This window comes from Ptychodera flava, chromosome 6 (assembly GCF_041260155.1).
Source record: "Ptychodera flava strain L36383 chromosome 6, AS_Pfla_20210202, whole genome shotgun sequence".
Taxonomy (NCBI): Eukaryota; Metazoa; Hemichordata; class Enteropneusta; family Ptychoderidae; genus Ptychodera; species Ptychodera flava.
In genome coordinates this window covers 25,843,317-25,864,885 of record NC_091933.1, presented here as the reverse complement: position 1 = coordinate 25,864,885, position 21,569 = coordinate 25,843,317, and the positions used below count along the sequence as shown (strand labels likewise).

The window sequence follows — 21,569 nt, the reverse complement described above, 5'->3', positions numbered from 1 at the left end:
TGTGTTGGACAGAAAGCGGTACATCTTACACTACAAGTTGCTGGAATTCTATCTTCGGATGGGAATGAGATTAAAAAAGATTTATCGGGTGCTTGCTTTCGATGAGAGGGCGTGTCTCGCGGAATATATTGACTTTAACACTAAAATGAGGGCAAACGGGAAGACAGATTTTGAAAAGAATTTCTATAAGCTGATGAATAATGCAATGTTCGGTAAGACGATAGAGGATGTTCGAAAGTACAGAGACTTTAAATTTGTTTCGGACCGGAACGGTACGGATAGTGGCCGTAAAAAGATTCAGAAGTATAATCCAAAGACGAAACATATGACTTTCATAACTTCCGAAAAGGGTGGAGATTCCTGCGACAGTGTCCTACTGGAACTGAAAAGGGATCAATATGAATATAAAAAGCCAGTTTTCATTGGCGCGGCAGTGCTGGAACTTTCTAAGCTGCTTATGTATGAGACGCATTACAATTACTTTCGAAAACGGTTCCCTGGAATACGATTAGCCTACATGGATACTGACAGTTTTGTTTACAGTGTGCCGATACCCTCCCCGGACGTAACTTTCAATGATATAGTCCGAGAAGATGTTGAAAAGAATGGTAAGGAGTCGATCTACGATACTAGTGGGATGAAAGATGAGATGGGAGTTCCGAAGATTAATAAAAAAGTGATAGGTAAATTTAAAGATGAGTTGAATGGTGTACCTATTCTTGATTTTGTCGGCATACGCTCGAAAGTGTATGCTTTTCGAACTCCAACTTCCGAGACGAAAAAAAATAAAGGGATAAAAGATGTTTGTGTTAGAAAACATTTGAACTTTGAAGAATATAAGGATCTGTTTAAGGTAATATGCACCTCGAAAGTGAAAGACTTAAACTTTTGCTCTAACTTTCCTCAAGGAATCTTTCAATCATTCTCTTTCAAAATCAAAAATAAAAATAGGGGGTCACCGTGCAAATCTTGGTACTAGAGAAACAAATAACCCAAGATTTACCGATATTAGAAATTCAAAATGGCCGCCATCCCTGTGTTAACTCTATGGCGAAAAACAAAAATTTTCGAATTTCAAAAAACTAAGCCGGTAAAAAGTTTTCTTACACCAAGAGCTTTAAAATGAACCCCCACATGTGGTATATCAGAAGAGAATTGTAAAAGTTTGAGAGTCCGAATGTCTGTCCCCGAGGTGCGTTCTACCTTAAAACTAGGAAGGAGCCCGAGCAGGCACAATTTGTACAGTTTGTACGGAAAAAGGCTGGAGAAATCCGTAGTGAAAAGCGTAGTAAAATTATGATGGCGCCAAATGATATCAAGCGTATGCAGTTATGCGATCTGGACACGGGCGAATGGTTGGCAGAAACAGATCCGATAGGAATGACCTACGTTACGGTTTAAAATTGTAAAGACTTTAATCTACTATTTTCAACAGTGACCTGGGCATCGCTAATAACATAAACGTGGGCAAATATATTATCATTGTGGGCGTCATCACCACCCCACGAGGCATCTTTCTTCAGGATCTCAAGTTGAATTCCATCCTTTGTGTTCATTACTTTAAGACCATTTCCATGAAACTCAATATCTTTAAAACTACGCAGATCGATAAACAGACAAAATTTATTCTTCAAATAATCAACCTCATCTATATCAATTTCACACCAATCTTTATCTTCAGCAAAATACCGTCGCACCTCTCGCCAAAATTGTCTTGGTATCATCTTCTGAGCGTACACTTTATTTGCAATGCCTTCAATCATTACAGACACAGATTCAATGGATGGGTTAAAGAAAAGTTCACTGTTCAGTTCTGTCTGATTCTGTTTTTTAGTGAAGAGTAATAAGATACCTCTAATGCTACGTCGTGGTACATTTATATTTTCATTGATAACCGTGTCCGATTCTTTGAATGGGATTGTTCTAAAATAATGTATATGCTCGTAAAGGTAACTTTTTCCACCGTTGTAATAACCAGCAGTTGTCCTCGCGAGTTCGGGGTCAGAAATTGTTTCGTATTCCATTTGAATGTTTTTTAATTTATAATTGGCTGTAACAACCTGATTACTGACAAGTAATTGGGAGGCGGGTGCAAGCGTAATTTCCCATTCAATATGACTCCCCAACGCTTCTGGATATGCAACTCCATGGCCTGTTACGAGGGGGTGAGTGAGACGAATAGCATATTTTGTTTTATATGTGTCGAAAAGTAACTTATCGCCCACGACGGCGGCATCTGCATCGGTCGCGCCACTTCTCAATTTTCTTAGATTTTTGTTCTGAATTCCGTACAGTGTCATGTTTGTTCTCTCCTTTTTATGTTTGAAGAGATCGCGATAACATTCAATAAGGTTATATTTATTCAAATTGAAAAGTGTCCTGACCCTCAAATGTGAGAACCATACGCTCCACCAAATTTTTTGCAACATTTTGTACTACTCGGTTATATTCATCTCCCATTACTTCGAGATCAAAAACCAGGTCGAAAGTGTTAGGAACTAGTACTACTCCGCTTTCTAACTTCGGACATCGTATGATAAGTGTCTGGCCTGGATCTGCCTCACTTGGATTATGAGCAATCACGTGATGAGTTCTTTCTGACTTCGTTCCCTTCGGTATTCGGTTGCTGAAATCGGTAATAATGATCTATCGTACCCCATTTTTGTGTAATGTATATAGTAGAAGAAAAAAAGAATTACAGTTGAAAAGAAAAAAAATTAAGTTTCACTTCGTGTATATAATGACTTAGAAGAAAAAATCACATCTTTACATAATATTTCCATCTGCTGAAAGATAAATCGATTGCCTGTGTCGCGAATCAATCGAAGAACCCAATATTCTTGGAGATGTTGGACTTCCATTTCATCATTGTCAATCTCCTGAAAGACGTTTATGAATTCTAGTCGCTTAAAGAAGTTAGTCTTCTGACATTCCTTCACGAAAGCTAAAATGTTATGATACAGATTATCATCTTTGAGTCGGACACCTGGATTTGCTCGAAGAATATGGCGATTTACCCGCCGAAGTTTGCACCATTCCAATTCGACAGAGAAACCAAACAGGTCTTTATTTTTAGAAAGAAACTTTGCAATATTCTTTTCACCAAACATGCCGATTCCGTAGGGGCCATATATTAGTACATAATTTTATTTATAATGACTAATGTTAATCCAGTTAAAAATATCCATAGCTGTTCTCCAACAAATCCGACAACCGATCCTGCTGTTTTTAATAGAAAACTGACAAGGGAGCCGATTAAACCTGGTATTGCAGCAGCACTTTTTGCAGCCAATGTTTTTAACCATTCGCCAAATTGCTTTACAATTTCTTTCGCTTTTGTATATACTTTGGGCGGACCTGAACCAGACCCGCCAGTTCCTGCTCCCGCTCCTCCTACTTTAGTTACAGCCAGGGCAATTGTTGATATTGTCATTCCAAGGGCAGTCAGTATTGCAGCTATTGTAATACCATTTCGTTTAAATAACTCTGTCAGCTTCAGCCTGAGTGGCAATTCTGGATCGGAAATTACATCACGAAGAGACCTAGTCGTAGCCAGACTTTCATGTGCCCCGCTAATCTTACCATTTTCGTATTCAATTCGATTGTCAATTTTAGCTTCTCTTGTTATGAGTTCAGCTAGTAGTTTCTCGGCTTTTTCTTTTGCTTGGGTGTGTTCTACAGGAATTTCCTCTAACTGTTTTTCAACTTCTCTTTTCTCTAGCCTTATTTTAACTTTTTCATTGTTAAGGTCGCTAATACGCATATTCGCAATCTTTAATTCATCATTAATAGCTCTATATTCTGGGTTTAGATTGTTCCATTGTTCGATTTTATTTTCAAAAGCTTGTATTTTGTCTGCATTACCGGAAGCATCTTGCCGTAAGAATGTCAGTTCATCTTTGTATACACCCATGTCTTCTGGCGTCATCTTCTCAGCCGGTATTTTATCGTTTTTCACATCTTCAGAATACAATGTACGACTCACATATTCGGGCTCTGCGCTGTCCCCCATCTTACTGTATACTTTAGTTACAAATTCATATCCTCCCGCTTCTTTTTTTAATGTCTTGAGCGATCTAAATCCACTTCCTGAAAGTTTTGATAGCCTGAGGTTTTTATAATACAGCTTTCCATCCCTAATCTTAGCATACAAAATTAATTCATTTCGTGCTGCTTCATCAGTAATATTATTCTCATCTAAGAATTCTTCAGCCATATCTATTTCAAGTTCTACTCTCTGTCCAATCACACGATCCACCTTCGGGCTCCGCGCGCTTGAGCTATCCCGGTAAGGATCGACTTCTGCAAGGGCATTATCATCTCTTCTCTATAAGGAATGTTTCAGCAGTAGCGTCATCATCATTTAAATTTGCATCATCGAAATCCTGGAGTGGTATATCTTCTCCTCCTTCTGCCATATTGTATTTCTATATTACTACAATTATTTTTTATCATCCCTTACATATACAGTAAAAAAAAATGCACATCTCAGTTGTTGAAAGCGTTGAACAATTGGCTGATTACATAGAAAGAACAAGTGCTGCATATCGACGAAGTTATAAATTAATGGGTCGAATTGATATGGCTCTCAATATTACTAAGGGAATTCTTGTAAGTTCTGCTGTCATAGCAGCAATTCCGACAGTTCCAGTTCTTTTAGCTTTAACTCCTATACCAGGTGTTATTATTGATGTGATACAAGGAAAAACGGGTGTAGCAAAGAGACGAGAGAAGTATAAACATTATTACGTTCAATATAAACAGCTGCTTACACAAATACAAGAAAAAGGTGCAACAACAGAGGCCCCGGGGTCAGAACTTATTCAGGACATATTTCATCAGGCGCTAGAAATTCAAAAACAAGAAGGATTTAGTCCACCTCTGGAAAGATACCTAAGACATTATGGATTGAATGGATATGAAAGTTAGTTAACTAGAGTCGTTCAGAAAAAATTCCACAGAAACCTATCGGAACGATTTTTCTGAAAACTGTAGAATGACAGACATTGAACATGACATCACAAGTTACTAAGCAACTGGAACGGTATTGCGAAAGCAGTATTGCGAAATTCCTGGAAAGCCCCTGCTGGAAACGTCCCGATAGGGGTATTGCACAACAGTGTTCCGGTAGGGGTATTGCGCAACATCCCTATGGTTCCGCTCGTTCCGACGACTCCAAACATAGTGAAAAGTGACCAGCCAGCAGATAAAATTCACATCCAGAAACGAGACCCGCACCTTCGGAACTGTTCCGGTACGGGTTGCCTTTGTAAGAGCAGACCGGCTCCGGTACGGCTCAGTCAGAATCTATCTAACAAATGAGAGAGAGAATAGAATGTCGTTCCATTTTGATAGTGGGGGTGAGTCATAGCGCATTGCGCAAGTCCAGGACCTGACTCAGCAGGGAATTTCCCCGCTTAGTTCAGGACAATGCACTGCTGCGCCAAAATTGTTGCGCGTGCGTGAGTTCGTATATAGGTCAGGGTCATACTTTAGTTACATGGATGGTTAATTTTTCCTTCGCTCCCTTTAGATAAATGAATAAAATGGTGTAAAAAATTCTTATTTGTCACGGAAGGGAACAATAACTTACTACTCCTGCGCATCCGCCATAGGAAACGAAGACATGGATTCCGTGAACAATTTCATAAAATCTCAGCGAAAGGTCAGTACCGTAAGAACGACCGAGAGAGATGTAAACAAAGTACGACGATTTATCGAGACTCGGTATGATGACCATCGTGAGCTGTCTGACATCCCAGCAACTGCCCTGAATGAATACCTAGCGGCGTTTTTCATCAATATGAAGAAAGACGATGGGAGCGACTATGAGCCTGATTCGATCTCGGCAGTGAAACACAGCATTGAGAGGTATTTTTCGGAAAAGCGATACGGCGTTTCTCTAAATGATAAGCAATTCGACCTAGCTAACGAAGCACTGAAGGCAAAGCGGATGCAACTCAAGAAGCGTGGGATGGGCGGAAAGCCTCAAGCATCTGAGGCAATTTCTCCCGAGGAAGAAAACGCTATGTGGAAGTCTGGCGTTCTTGGAAAGAAGGACGGTGAAACTATCATCTTCACGCTGTGGTACATCTTTACGAAGAACTTTGGACTCCGCGGTCGCGACGAACATAAAAAAGTGACCTTCGGCGATATAAAACTACAGAGAGACAACTCCGGACACTTGTTCCTAGAATTTCGCGAGCGTGACACGAAGACTAGAGACGGAAAGTATATGGATTGTCGCTCCGTCCCCCCTCGCGTGTTTGAAGCTCCCGGAAGTGACCGTGACCCGATTTCGATCTACCGCGAGTTCATCAATCGGAGACACATTGACGCGTGCGACGATGATAGTCCGTTTTACCTTCAACTGATCCCGTCTCATAAGATCAACTCCTTGCTGTGGTTTTATCCGCGACCGATGGGTAAAAACAAGCTTGGATCTTTCATGCAACGGGCTGCAAAATCTATGTCATTTGCTGGACGCAAAACAAACCACTCCGTTCGCAAAACAACAGTGCAAACCCTAAGCAAAGCCGGTGTTCCGCCTCAGCAGATCATCAAGATCACTGGTCATAAAAATGTGTCGAGTCTCCAGCATTATGACTCCGTCTCCATCGATGACCACCGCCGTATTTCAGGCATTCTGACAGATGTCGCCAATCAGCAGAGGTATAGTTCTGAGCCTGCCACGGTGACAGGCGTGAAGACGGAGTGCCCGGCGAAACCCATCGCAAATTCACCGATCGCGAAAAGACCACTCTCCCCGCTGCAACCGAAGACAGAAAACGCGCTCGCCCATGCACATACGATAATGAATAACTGCACATTTAACATCACGCTCGCACCGAAAGTCAAGAGAAGCCGTCCATTTGTCATCGAATCTGACAGTGATAGTCAGTGATTCAGTCTGTTGACTGTTGCATTTGTTTTTCGATTTTTGATGTGTTTGCTGACGTTGCACGTTGACTAAGTCCGTGTCGTTGCGTTCTTGTGTTTCAACTTCAAGTCTATTTCGATTGTACGTTGCCGTGCTCATTCAGTCGTTTCAATCATTAGAAAATTTTAATCTGTAAGCACTTAATGTTCATATTTGAAAAGTTTATTAAACGTTCGGATTTGTGTAACTTTAACAAAGGTCCCCTTCCCTTTTTTGTTTGTACGTTTGCGAGTGACAGCTGTGATTGAGAACGAGTTTGTTTACATGTAAATAGATTACATCATATTAATATCAATGCGCAAAGTGATTTGGCTTGGGCTTTCGCCGATGGAATGACGATGTCACGGAGTCACGTCTAATTTCGCCATAAAAATGAAAAAAACCGCTCAATTTAGCCATAAGAGATTGAAAAAATATATAATTTTCATGGATATTCAGTAATAATAAGGTATATGATAAAACCTTTACGGCCCTGATACGGATTTTGCGGACCTCAGTCGTACGGCGTACGGGCCCTCGCACGCTCGGGCCCTTCCGCCGTACAACCTCGGTCCGCAAAACCAGTATCAGGGCCGTAAAGATTAATACCACACCCTAACAGAGTGTTCATCGACTTTTTCTACGCGGGGATCGACGTTCGAGGGGGAAAAACTTACATAGTGAAAGTTTGATTGTAACTTTACCATGTAACAGTCAGCTGACCTATCGCTCGAAAGCTTGACTGCAAGACTCGCTCTTGGTAATTGTGAAATAGAAGATGAGAAATTTACCTTTTCTGGTCAAACATTTCCCCAAATAGGATGTTGTCTCTTAACGTGGCATTTTGTATCCATGGCTTCTGTGGAACATAGGAAACCGAGTTTTTCTTTCTGCAAAGTAAAATTAGACTCTGATTTTCGTTGAACTGCCTCTTTTTCATTTAGGAAGGTTAATTGCACTTATCCTGTGACATATCTATAGAAGTACGTTATAGTTTGCTGATATTTGTGGAGATATTCAACACAGGCTTCGTTTATCTGTGACACTGCAGAAATATCAATATAATTAGCAGAAACTACTTCGGTCACTTCGTGACAAACCATTCTGAAATATTGCTTCCGTGAACTGACAAATCTGATCCCAGTAATCTGACTATAGCTGTCCGAATCGCAGTGCTCACCTGTTGAACTGAACCATACCAGATGTAGTGGTCATTTCTCCCAAAATGGCGGACAGTAAGGAGGACTTGCCGCTTCCAACCAGCCCAACTACCATTACAAGAGACCCTGGTTTAATTATGATAATGAGAAATGACAGCGAATCAGCCCTAAGTTCAGAATATGACATGCCAGTGTCACCGATTCTCTTCCTTAAGGTAATACGCTCCTCGAAACTGTAAGGCTTAAACTTTTGCTCAAATTTTGTTCAAGAAAACTTTAAAGTCATTGTAGTCTGTGAGCCAAACCCTGAAAAGGGCTCTAGAAATAGCATTTCGTTGTATAGGGTCTTTGAGATACTTGGTATGAGCTTCAAGTATTTGTTAATAGTGTGTGTATAAAGGAAAAAGATACTTAACCCAATAGAATACGGTCACAAGGGAGATTTTTGACCAAAAAATATATGCTTTTTCATATATTTTCTCTAAAACAAGGGAGATCCATGCAAGTGTGTTATCCTTCACATGTATTGATTTTTTTCTGAATGTTGTTTACTGGATATTAACAAAAAAGTCTTGGAAATGAGAAATATTGACAAGAAATCAAAATTTTTACCAATAACTTGAAATTTCAGTGTTTTTTCCCCAAATTATAGATATCAGCACAGGTGCATTGCCTTTAACTCAATCACCAATATTTTATACTGCAATATCAAATCTACTCACTGGCAATGTAAATCTAGACGACACAATTTAGAATATTGTACCAAAAACTATTTATTTATAGGTTTTTACCCCAAAATTAAGATATATGTGCCAATGTATTGTGTACAATGTAATTGAAAGAGATATTTGAATTGTCTATTTAAAATTGTTGGCAGGTGATTTTCTTTTCAGAATTTTACACATAAACATGTATTTTTGACCAAAAATTGATTTTTCTTTCACAATTAAGATGGTCATGCCAATGCATTCTATGTGATGTTCATTGCTGGAGTTCTGTACCGGGTCTACAGAACTAAAAATCAGTTCTTTTCCCGTGCAAAAAACATGAAATGCTCATTACTTTTTCTTATGACAATTCATTTCCTTTTCACTTGCCAGATAATGACCATAGAATTTAACCATGTAATCAGTTTACATTAATTGAGACAGTAAAATTAATATCAAATGTGGTTGTATTTTTCAAAGGCATCTGTCAGTTCATTCATTGTCACTGTCAATGTCTGAAGCGCTGTCATCTCCTGTTTCACTTTCCTCATCGTTCTGTGAGTTTGAATATGAAACACATTGACATAACTCTGTGCATAGCAGGTCCACCTCTCTACAAGAACATCTTGACGAGGATCCAGACTCTTTGCATTTACAGCTTACAAAATTGATGACAGAATCTGGTGCAGGGGGAAGTGTCATCCACTGGATTGATACATCTGAGTCTTGCACTATCCATCCATGTCCATGTGGGCTTGGTGCATCCATTTTGGCCTGCAAACATCGCCTGTAGATAGCGGTTTGGTAGTTTGCACGCTGTGTATGCAATTTCAGACTATCTCTGTTAGGAGGGAGGGCACCATCATTTTGTGAACCAAGACGAAAGCAATTGTATCTTGCTGCATTTACATCACTGCACCTAATTTGGCCATACACATCACACACAAACGATTCTATTTGTGTGAACAGTTCATCAGAAAGTATCCATGCTGCCCCAAGTTGTTGGAATGTACTTGTATAGCTATCATTAGCCAGCAACACATTTACCATCTTCTTCTTGCCCTTGCCTTTGAAAGCACTTACACTGTCACAACCTGAGAATACATGAAGACCAACAAGAGCTTCTGCAGTTCTGTCTCCCAATGCCTCTACTACCTTGTTGATGTGTATTATCTGACCATTTTTGCTGGTTTGATGTAATATCAGCTGGCCTTGTAATTGATGTGCACAGCTCACGGCTAACATGAAGACATCTGTATCAGGACTGCGAATGACAATGTTGTCTGCCTCCCCAACACGTGATGCATGTTGAGCGTGAAGTAGTAGTCTTGTGTCAGCCTCTTCATGGTCACACTGCAATTCTGGTATTTCAGTTACATCCATGACACCATTTGCTGAACGCAATCTGTAGCAAAGCTCACCCTTGGTAACATACATGGTGATACCCTGCAGGCACTCTGATTCATATTCTTTCCATGATTCAAACAGAACGAGTAGGAGAGATTCTTTATTCTTACCAGAGGCAAGGAACTTTTTTAATTGCCTTGGCATGTTCAGGGATGGACGTGTGATACGAATCTCATTGAAGGTACCAGTGGTGGCTCGACGTTTTCTTTCTGCATTCTTTATGGATGGTTCTCTGTACTGATCAATGCCAAAGTCTATTCTTGTGACGCCATACTTTGATGCGATTGCTCTCAACTGGTAAAATATGCTGGCTGCGAATTCTCCAAAACTAGCTTGCACTTTACTTTGCATCTGTATTAAGGCCATGGCATCGACTAGAACAGCACACTTTCCTTCAAGATTATGGTCCACAACTGCATCTGGAAAGGTGGATTGAAGATGATGGGCCAGGACAGCCTTGTTTGTCTTTGTCATTGTTTCATCAAAGTTGGCTAACATTGCTGGGACATGGCCAAGGGGATAAGTCATGACCTCACGAAGATCAAGGTGTCGCACCTGTGCAATGACCAGCATCCTCCCAAGAAGATTACGGTTTTCTTTCACTGATAGCGAACTCATGGTAACTTTGGACTTTGCTTTCTTGGCAAGATCTGCGAATGTCTTACCCCTCAGGACAGACATTTTGTCTAACAAATCCTTTGATCCATGTGTTAAACGCTCCTCATTAAATTTTTGGTAAGCCTCTTCACCTTTGAAATATGCAGTGGTGAGATCTGTTGTGATTTCTTCACCGGCCAATGTATACCAGCTGTAAGATGAACAAGCAGGTCATCACTATCACCCATAAATGGTGACCCCATCGACAGCAATGTTGATATCACCTCTTGTACATCAGATTCATCTCTCTTCATCCTGGCTTGTGTCAGGTCTTTGTGATCTGACTGCTTGTCTGTCTTACCAGCTTGGGTGAAGCAACCTGATGCAATAGTTGAACGTGCTGGATGACTGAGAATCCATTGGTTGAGAGCACCTTTGTTTCGTGTGAAACCAACCAGTCCACCTTTTGTCTTTGACTCACGATTGAAAGTTTGTTCAATAATTTGATCACATGGAGTCATTGAAAATGGATGGTCATCAGATCGCTGCACGGCAAACTCACCTTCACAAAATTTCTCATATACGTTTGGGTGTGTTTGAGGCAAAGCTGACATTTCTTGTAGATACACCGGAAGATAGCGTGAATAGTTAACTCTACCATACGCAAAGTACCATGGTAACATCTTTCTTAGTGTGGATAGATGTACATGCCAGTTACCCTCACGTGTTGCTCGAATGAAGAGGAGTAAGAGCTGTACCATTTCCAAATAGGAATTCCAGAAAGCATAATTGATGTTACTTTCACAGCACTTCTGTACATGGTCTGCGTATTTCTGTTGTAATAGCTCAATATCTTTTGTCTCCACTTCATCGATGAGCGAATGGGGGAAGCTTTCACGAAGTTGGATAAGGCTAGTGATCACTCTTAAATGTTCCTCTTCAGTCAAGCTGTCAAGGAATTCATTGAAGCGGACACGGTGCATAGCTTCAGCAACCAGTTTATGGCAGCGAACACTTCTGTTGTAATGATGGCCACTCATAACACCATTGGCAGAGCCTTGGGCTAAAATACCGGATTCTATCATTATATCTTCTAACCCAGCATCTTTGAAGCGCTTTCCTATTGTAGACAGAAATGACATAGCTGTGTGAAACTCTCCAAGACGTAGAATTAGACGTTGTGTATACTCTTCATTCTGCCAGCGTATCTCTTGTGCTTTTGAGTAAATTGCTTGATCCATGGTGACAACAATACTTTGCAGGCTGAGCTTATTGGCGATGTCAACACTTCTGCTGAGTATTGTGTTTACAGTAGACTTTTCTGTTGAACTGGCATCAATCACCGTCAGGTAACCAATTTTGCTGACAGGTGGGATGACACTGCCTGACAGTTTCTGATTAAATCCAGTCCATGAAGGTAAAACGTTGCACTCCTCTCCCTCAACCTTAAAAGTAAGAAATAAAAGTAACACACTATGACTGGCTTGTTAAAACATGAAAAATTATTTATTCATAGAACTTGACATGTTATCGGAAATACACAACATACAATGTATACTAACCTGCACAGTCTTGCATAACCAGAATGCCAAGTCTTTCTTCAATGGAATTTTTTGTTCTCTGCCCTGATTCTGGAAAATTTCGTAACAATATTGTAAAACTGCAACAGTTCTTGTCCAATATATATATAGTACTGTTTATATAATGTTTGGGAAATGAAAATACAAATATCAGTGCATTGAACATTATGTTGTTTAACACAGGGGAAATTTAATATGTATATAAAGGGAATATTAACAGGATATAGGAGTATGGATGGGCATGTGTAAAATGTCTTTGTATTAACTGTTTATATACCTTTTTTAATTGTTTAATGAAAGAAAGGGGTTTTTAAAAAACGTATTTGATGTATAATATTGTGCATGTAAAACTTTGAGATGTAAATGAGTTGTGCATTTATTTGTGCTACTTACAACGATAATGTTTGACCATGCCTGCATCGAAGACAATGACTGTGATGAGCATATAGTTCATAATGTACAACCTGACGGTGCAGGGCCATGGTGTGGTCTGCCATGGTATTCAATAATATTGGTGGGTGGAACTTGAAGCGTCCTTTGCTTTGACTTGGTGACTGCTACTGATATCGAAGGGTTGCTGTCATTGTCATCTGTGTCATCTCCAAGATTTCTCTGAATTATAATTCCATTTGTATTGTGAGTTGTTCCTTTCCCTAAAACAGAAATTGTGTCAGAAGATGTTGTTTACACTAATGATCTACTTGGGAAAATAAAGACAACACCAACAGTAACAGATTTTCAATTTCATAAATAAATGCAGAACTCATGTGATATTTGAGACCTGACTAATCAGCTGTACTTACCACTGAGTGTCTCTTCACCAAAATTATTATTATTCCATACCAATGTTGTAAAGACTTCTTGACAAAAACCTGGTGGCAAACCATCACCATGGAGTTGTTGGATAGCTAGTGCTGAGTCATGCTCTAACACTTTTGAGTGTGAAACGCAGTGCCCTAAACCATTGAAAAATCCTATCAATGATGAAGATCCAGTCACATGACGAACTGCCATACCAAGTGACAAGTGTTTAGGGGTGAGTTTCCGTCCTTGATAAGACAAGAACATCATGTCCTGACAGATCGATAACAATTTGTTCTCAACATCGGCTTGGACATCAACACGATCTTGTGAGTGAAAGTTCTGTGATAAGCCAGTACACCATGCCAGGAAATTAAAAAGTTTGGTGGGTACAATATCTCTACTTCTTTGGATTGTTAGATCTTCTGCCCGAGGAGGCCATGCTGCAACACCTTGAGCTTTCTCTAGAGTGGTATGAATATTCATGGCAGAGTGAATCATCTCAAGCATTTCATGCTGCTGACTGTTACTCTGCTTCGTCTTCTTCGCTTTCAGAATCTGTATGAGTAATGTTCAGGATCCGGCCTCCTGAATCTGATTCTTTGTGAGCCATTACCAGTTCACATTTTTGCATGTGAGGTCGAAGAAACTTGATTTTATCACCAAATCGTCGTTTGAGTCTTTTCTTTAAATACATGTCTTTGTATGACGATGCATCAATATCTTCAATGTCATTGATCATTTTAATGAAGATATTTTTCAACACGTTGATTGGAACAACTTCATCATTATCTATTAGTCTCCTCTGCACTACTTCATCACAAAATTTTTTGAAGGATGGTGCATACATGATACCACTTTCTTCCTCTGTTTTCTTCTGGTATGAATAAGTGACACATCTGACATAACTTTGATAGCATGATTTGTGATACTTCACTTCAATACTGACCAAGTCTTGACCTCTCAACTGCAGTAGAAGTTTCTCGTCTTTCCTAAATTCGGCAGCTTTAAGTAATGTACGTCCGTCGGTTTCACAGGCGACAAGTCTTTCATTTGACCTCTTTCTTGAAATCGGGTCAACCCTTCGTTTCTCACCCTTGCATAATATACACATCGGTGGCAGTACGTGAATACTTCTCCGCTTGGCTGACGAAATGGAACTTGAACTAGGGTTTGACCTTAAGTATCGCTTTACAGGAGACAATTGTTGTTCACCATCATCATTAAGTTCCGTCGGTTCACTTGTGGCAAGCGTTTTACGTAGCTTACCTTTCTCTCTGCGTTTCTCTGCCTGTGCCAGCCGACGTTTACCAGTGAACGCTGATAGCACCCAAGGTGAAAGCCGGACTGATCTGGTGCTTCAGGATCCAACTGGAGTGCAATTTCCCGCTCCAAGCCATCAGAGCTTTTCCAAATCTCAGCGCATTCGATTAATTTTGCCCAAGAGTGGTCAGTAAAAGCCTTGATCGGCTCGCCTTGTATGTCAGCGACGTGACACACACATTCCATGCTTGTGGAGATAGCCATTTTGAAAGGTATGTATAGGACTATGTGATTGGCTAATTGATGCCTCAACCAATGAAAACGCTTGTTACCCACAAGCTTTAACATCGATGATGACCTTTGACACCTATTAGCATATATTATATATTTTTAACTTTTCCACCAAATTTTACGCAATCGGACAAACTGATTTGGGTTGACTATCGTTTTTCTATTTCTTTATGGTGGGAATTCATCATTTCAGCTGATTTGATTTAAGCTTGAGTGTTCAGTGATCTTTTTGAAACGATAGCCCGGGTCGTCCCACAGACTATTGTCTTTCAAAATCAAGAATAAAATGCGAGGGTAACCATGCAAACTTTGATGGGAACAATATTTCCTAAAATTGACTGATCTTGCAGATTCAAAATGGTCGTTATCCATGCATATATTAATCTGAGGGATCATTAAAATTTTCACTATTCATAAAAACAAGGTGGTGGTGAAAAGTCCACATACTCCACAAGCTTGAAGCATAATGGGAAAGGAACGAAAAAAATTGTGAGCTAGAATATCTGTCCCGTAAGTGAATTCTATTTTGGCTGTACAAATTATTAGACTCACCGACAGGAATCTGGATGTTGATATTGGTCAACACATCTTTGGATCCGTCTGGATTCCATGAGAAAGCCCCGTCGGTTATCTGTCAATGGCGCAGTGAGAAGAATCCTTGTTTTCACACATAATCACACTTGGAAGATTGATAGTCTTCACAACATGTCAGTTTCATGACCTATGTATAGTATTATGTCAAAGCATGCATTGGCTAAGTTGCAGCCGACCAGCTGTAACCTTACGAGCCTCTGCACAATGCAGGCGGTATTTTGCGTGATGTGTATTCTATTTAATACTAAACATTTCAGTTCTTGGAAATGCGCACCTATGGGTATGTGAGGAACGCTGGCAATGCTGCGCAGAATTTAGAAAATACCATAGTTGCTTTTTATGATGTTTAATGAATTGGTGAACTGGTGAATTCCCAGTACTAGAAATATTGTGTTGACATGATGATGTGGATGACACAGCGAAATTGCAGAAATCACTCGCAAGTACATACAATACATTACATTACGGTATTTGGCCCGGCACTCCAATTGATAAACAATTACCTGCAACGCAATATCTTCAGGGACATCGCTTTCTTCGAGTGCTGTTTCAATGACTGAGGATCCGGGTGCGAAGGTACCATACGCACTGTGGTGATGACTCTTGAGTAAAGAATATGAGTCAGATTGTCCAGCTGTCTTCGAGGCCAAAATGTTTCTCTTACTGCGATTGTGGCCATATGTACCAGATACTTCTGATGGATCAAGTACCTGCCAATCAGATATTTTCAGATATGAATTAATGTCATGTAACGGATATAATGCACCCTTTCAATTTGAAAATGTGTCAACCAGTTTCCTACACTAAGAACTTACGGCGTTTGGTATCAACAGATCAAGTGATCGTAATAAACGGCATTATCGTCTGCGTGAATTTTTGACATTTACCAACACAAGTATTTATGTGATTTCATGACTTATGAATGGATCAAACAAACAAAGAAATAGAAAAACAAAGAAACAAAATGATACCGTGCCCTGGTTGCTATCAACGGCGTCATCACAATCCTCCACTATCTGTTCATCGATGTCGACGTCTTCAAAGCCTCTCGTCATTGGTGGACGTCCGTTCACAGCCTCTCCTATTTCATGTGCTTCGCAGAACGTTTGTATTCGCTTCATGGAAGGTATGGCTTCGGCAGTAAAGCGAAGACTCCGTGCAAAGACTGAGATTGGTGCCGTCAGTTGAGCGAAGAATGCAAGCACGACAAAGGCTAACTCGGGCGTCAACGGATGCGGGTTTAACAGCGAGTACGAAACAAATGACTTTCATGATTAGCAGAGGCCACAGGAAGAGAGGTTCAGAGATCGAGAAGACAGTCAAATGACGCAATGAATGTAAACATCATGATGCAGACCAGGAAAGAGATAAAAGCACAGCGATACAAGAACAGAAACAAATGAAAATAAGCGAAAAGCAAGAAACAAATAAATAAAAGCAACTGGTTATTTCGTTCATACAATGTTCAGGAAAGGAACATGTATAACTTCAAACTTAACATGTCTTGGTCACAAACAAATTTATAATATATTTATCAGGAGTAGAGCTGGAAACATCGTGCACAATATTATCATGCCGTAAAATCTGTTATACTTGTTTATAAAAACCATCGCTATACAGATTCGACGTCTTTTTTCTCTTTTCCTCTAGTTCACTACGTGATAAAACACTCTGAGCTCAAATCAACACCGAAGAAATGTTCATGAAAGTCACACGTTATCAGTATGTCGGAACTTACGATTAGCGTCACGATAGCGGTTAACGTCTTTGCCGTAGACACTGTAAGAAGAATTTCGGTCTTAATTGTTTGGTCGTGCTTTGCTACTAATATTGTAGTTGGTTCTTTTTAACCGAACGGCGTGATAGATAAAACGCTTATTGTCGGTGAGCCTGATTACTCCGTGGTATGGGACAATTGGATTTTTGTGTAAAGGAGACTATATATATCTGAACATGCTTGCCTCTTTCCGAAAGAACTTCACTTACAATATTTTAAAACAGTTTTCCTGAAATTAGTCTCCCTCCTTCGTTTTGAATCAAAACTTGCCATGATTCCTTCTATCTTCCATGTGTACTGAAATTTGGAAACGTAATGGTTTATCCTCCATGCGCCTATTCAAATAATCTCCGCTTGAACTAAGGAATCATTAAACAAACCACAGTCCCTCTATATTGAGGGACTGTGAACAAACCGAAGGAACGATCACCATACAAAGTGCTTGATAAAACAAATCGAATGTTTGAATCGTCGACACCGACATGTCATCGCACTAAGTCCGAAACAGAAACAGATTTTGTACATGACAATAAATTGTATACTTACAACCCACAATCATATAAGCTCCCGATTTCATCATCAACTTGACTTGTTGCTCCCTGACTTTTTCAACAGAGGAGCAGAACATTTCTTCCCAAGCGCATAACTTCAGCAGCTTCATTCCCTGCAGCAGCTCGTTGATTTTCTTCAACCGTGTATCTGAAGTTTTCTGACGTGATATGAAGAGCACATTGATGTTATGATCGCTTCAGCATATGACTGACTGACAGCAGTCCTTTAACGATGGTCTTGATTGCATACATGTCGACGTATTCGAACGGTAAAAGAGAACTGCTATCTTTCTGTTAATGTGTTCGGATGAAAAAAATGAACTTAGTCACCGGTTCTCTAATTCAGCTTGGCCATCATGCAAGCAATGAAATTTTCACCCCGAAAAGAAACATCTTTGACCTTTGTTTACGCGTCACTACATGAAAAATTTAGCCTATCACTTTGATAAGCACGTATATAATTCAGGCGTCACCAGTCAAATATCTACAAATTATCTCCAATTCTCCGATGTTGAAATTCAAAGTGGTCTATTGCAAGCAAAATGTGACATTCCGATTGCAGCAGGTGGAAGTTTATTTTGTCGGCAAGTAATATGTCCGCACACTTAAAGTAACAGAAAACAAAATAGGATTTTAAGATTTTGTGAATATCTGTCAGTGTGTGTCTAAATTTACTTTCTTTTCATTCTGTATTTACTTACCAGTATGAGGTTTTTCAGCCTTGCCAAAATATCTGTAATCTTGTATTGCACAACGCCAAAAACGGGAATAAAGGCCGCACCAATCAAAGCGGACACGCCCATTTCGTAATATAACAGTGTAATGACGACGACAACCTATTGATCATTCGAAAATCAACTGTAAGATTTACAATTTAGCTCCATAAAGTTGTACTTGAATTTACATGAATCAATAATCGGACAAACACCTTGTTAAACACTATGCATGGCATCGCACAACAAGATCAGTATGTTCCTCATGATGGGATTCCATCTTGTATTAAAGACTTTAATCAGTAATTTCATGTAAATAATACTGATTTTTTTCTCAATCTTACGACACTCTGTTGGAGGTAGTATATCGTCACAAGTGCATGTACCAGCTTTGCCGTTTCTACACGACTGGGCCTATATTCCACCCATGAACCAGTTTTGTATATGCGAGATCAATCTGATTAAATCTGATGTACTGACTGTGACGTTACCACCTTGGCTTCCTTATTACTTTGCTCGTTTAGCTGTAATAGTTGCGACTGTCAGCTGGAAAAGACAGCAAAGAAAATGGAAAGTCGCAATAATTACATTTGATTTTAATCAGATTGATGCGTGGTGGACCACAGAAATCATTGAAAAGCGCCATGTTGATGGGTTTGGCATATTTTATATATGATAGCCCAAACATGGGACTATGTGCCCGAGGGCAGGTGACCATTTGCCCGACGTAAGGAGGGCGACTGGTCTTCTGCCCCAGGGTACTTAGTCCCATGTTTGGGATATAATGTTTTTATTACATGCCTCTCTTACACAGTTTTCCCTCAAAATATTTAAATTTATTGGCAAATGATAATCCAATGCTTTATTTCCATCTCAGACGAAAATCCGTTAACAATGGTACTTTTTTCATCATCGAATGGCGCAATGATATATTTAGACTACTGTTATGCGGTTTGTCAATTTTTTTTCTGCAAAATTTTCCAAAAGCGGATTTCCTGTGCAAAACATGAAATTTCGACATTTTTACATAAAAAAGTTGTGAAGTTGAAAATAGTTGCGGTTCACTTTCAGTCCAATGATGACTATGCGGCCTGCGACGTCATCGACGAGTTACCATTGAATCCTATGAAGCACGCGACGTTCGATATACGAGGCATGTAATAAAAATCCGTTTGAAATTCTGAAAGTTTATTTGAAACTGAAATTGTAATTTTTGTTGTATGTCTCAGACAACTATTTTGTATGCGGCATTGAAAAGTAATATTCCATTTTATAATTTTTTTAAAAACAGGGTAAAAGTGTGAAGAGTTAATCAAACTGTTTGGTCAGCTCAACTATTCAAGTAATGGCTCAACTTTGAAATAGATATCTGTCATACACGCATACACATATATATCTACATAAATTAATATTTTCTTGCCATTATTGGTCCTGCCCACAACCATGGCAGGTACATTTTGAACCAAAATATTGCTGTGGCATCCACCGACATGTGATTCGTTATCTGTCCAACAGTCATGTCACCGCTCGATAGACTCGACGTCGACAGATGTAAAGACTTCTCGTAAGTAAAAGCCTGAAATACATAAACTTATTACCTCCATTAACAGGTACATTTTCGTAAAAAAAAACCACAATGAAACATCGGCTTTCCGTAGTATTCGTTCATTTATGAATTTTCCTACTATCCCATCATTTCGTTTCAAAAGAAGATTTTGACATTATTACGTGGCTGTTTATTAATACATTATTGAGAATATGAATAAACAAATAATTCCGGACACTTTCAGCGTCTATATTTCAATGACAGCTCCATATCACAGTACAATAAATTACTCACAATTCTCTTTGATTGCATCATTGAAGGTTACATTTTTTAAACTTTTTTCAATTCTGCATATAAGCAATGATATCTACAATCAGAATAATTGTTAAATAATATCTGGTAAAAGTACATTAAATTATTTCAGTAAAAGTTTCCAAATAACCATCAAACAACCATAAATGTCACATTTCATAGGTACTACAGATGCCATACTTTTGGGCAGCAAGTTATGACGAACCGAAGGGATCATTCTCTGAGACAACTTAGCATGAAAATGTCTTTTGTCTTTTCTATTTTGAAAAATCAATACCCTTTTGTTTCATGATACAGATGCGACTAGTCTCCCCACTTTCCATCACATTATTCTGTATGGCTGAAGACACAATCAGTGGAAAATTTTACAATAATGCTATCTTTCCTCTCAATCATGCATAATTTTCCAAATCATTTAAACTGAGAATTGAGAAGAATGGTGTACATTTTCAGAAGTTTTACAACTAGACTATGAATTTATCTACACATGAGAGACATGGTAGACTTCATTGAGGAATATCCGAGGATACAAAGCATAATGATTTATGGGAAATCTACAGTGATGTGCCATAGAGGGCGTCCTTGTTAAATCTTCCTCTTACCTGAAGCACTGATTGTACACGTATAGCGTACCAATCGAACATAATATGTGCAAATCGGAACAGAATGGCCTTTGCAAGGGTAAGTACACAGATGACAAGCACCAGAACATATCCGTTGCTGAAGAACTCGTTTACTGTTACGTAGCACACCTGCGTAGAGAATAAAACGAGGTGTTTTCATAAATTGCTTTTTTTTTGCAAGTGTCAACTTAAAGGTTTGTCTGTCATATTATTCATCTCATAGGCCTAATAACTGCTATATACTACTGCAGCAATATGAAATACTGGATCGGCCCATCGCAAGCCAAAGAACGAATAAGCTTTCTCTCTTTCTCTTACGTTCTTTTCATGAAACGAAAATGTAAGGGGAGACTTTCGATGAATCAAGTACACTCATCTCTACCAAACCTGTCAACGAGGAAACTACTGAAAGTCTGTCAATCGACTGTCAGAGTCGATCACTTCAATTGGTAACAACACTATTAAGGTAGTATGCGACTCGAAAGTGAACGACTTAAAATTTTGCTCAAACTTTCCTCTATGAAACTTTTAGTCATTCAAGAATAAAAGCTGGGGCTCATCGCGCAACTTTTGGTACTGTGGGAACAAAGAAACCCAAGATTTACCGATATTTAAAATTCAAAATGGCCGCCATCCCTGTGTTAACTTTATGGAGAAAAACAAATTTCGAATTTCGGAAAACTAAGCCGGTGGAAAGTTTTCTTATACCAAGAGCTTGGAAATGGCCC

The 21,569-nt window shown here is 39.4% G+C and overlaps 2 protein-coding genes across 2 annotated transcripts in view; both read right to left on the bottom strand.

The window, feature by feature from the left end:
• Nucleotides 1-21,569, bottom strand: part of LOC139134407 (ATP-binding cassette sub-family C member 9-like) — a 37,871-nt gene that overhangs the window by 14,283 nt on the left and 2,019 nt on the right. Inside the window, exons 4-12 of the mRNA XM_070701269.1 lie at nucleotides 20,821-20,970; nucleotides 18,349-18,483; nucleotides 17,643-17,805; nucleotides 17,058-17,098; nucleotides 16,291-16,584; nucleotides 15,823-16,029; nucleotides 15,278-15,356; nucleotides 8,100-8,205; nucleotides 7,711-7,809 (exon numbers count right to left, since the gene is read on the bottom strand). Of these exons, the coding sequence (XP_070557370.1) occupies nucleotides 7,711-7,809; nucleotides 8,100-8,205; nucleotides 15,278-15,356; nucleotides 15,823-16,029; nucleotides 16,291-16,584; nucleotides 17,058-17,098; nucleotides 17,643-17,805; nucleotides 18,349-18,483; nucleotides 20,821-20,970 (1,274 nt within the window). The remainder of the gene's footprint in view (nucleotides 1-7,710; nucleotides 7,810-8,099; nucleotides 8,206-15,277; nucleotides 15,357-15,822; nucleotides 16,030-16,290; nucleotides 16,585-17,057; nucleotides 17,099-17,642; nucleotides 17,806-18,348; nucleotides 18,484-20,820; nucleotides 20,971-21,569) is intronic.
• On the bottom strand, nucleotides 10,904-12,427 carry LOC139136001 (uncharacterized). The gene is made up of 2 exons (XM_070703821.1): nucleotides 12,353-12,427; nucleotides 10,904-12,235 (listed from the first exon to the last, which is right to left on the bottom strand). The coding sequence occupies exon 2, from the start codon at nucleotides 12,029-12,031 to the stop codon at nucleotides 10,904-10,906; it is 1,128 nt and encodes a 375-aa protein (XP_070559922.1). The 5' UTR covers nucleotides 12,032-12,235; nucleotides 12,353-12,427.

Bases quoted from the DNA above. Each gene is read 5' to 3' on its own strand.
- LOC139136001 (XM_070703821.1), bottom strand. From the start codon at position 12,031: ATGGATCAAGCAATTTACTCAAAAGCACAAGAGATACGCTGGCAGAAT.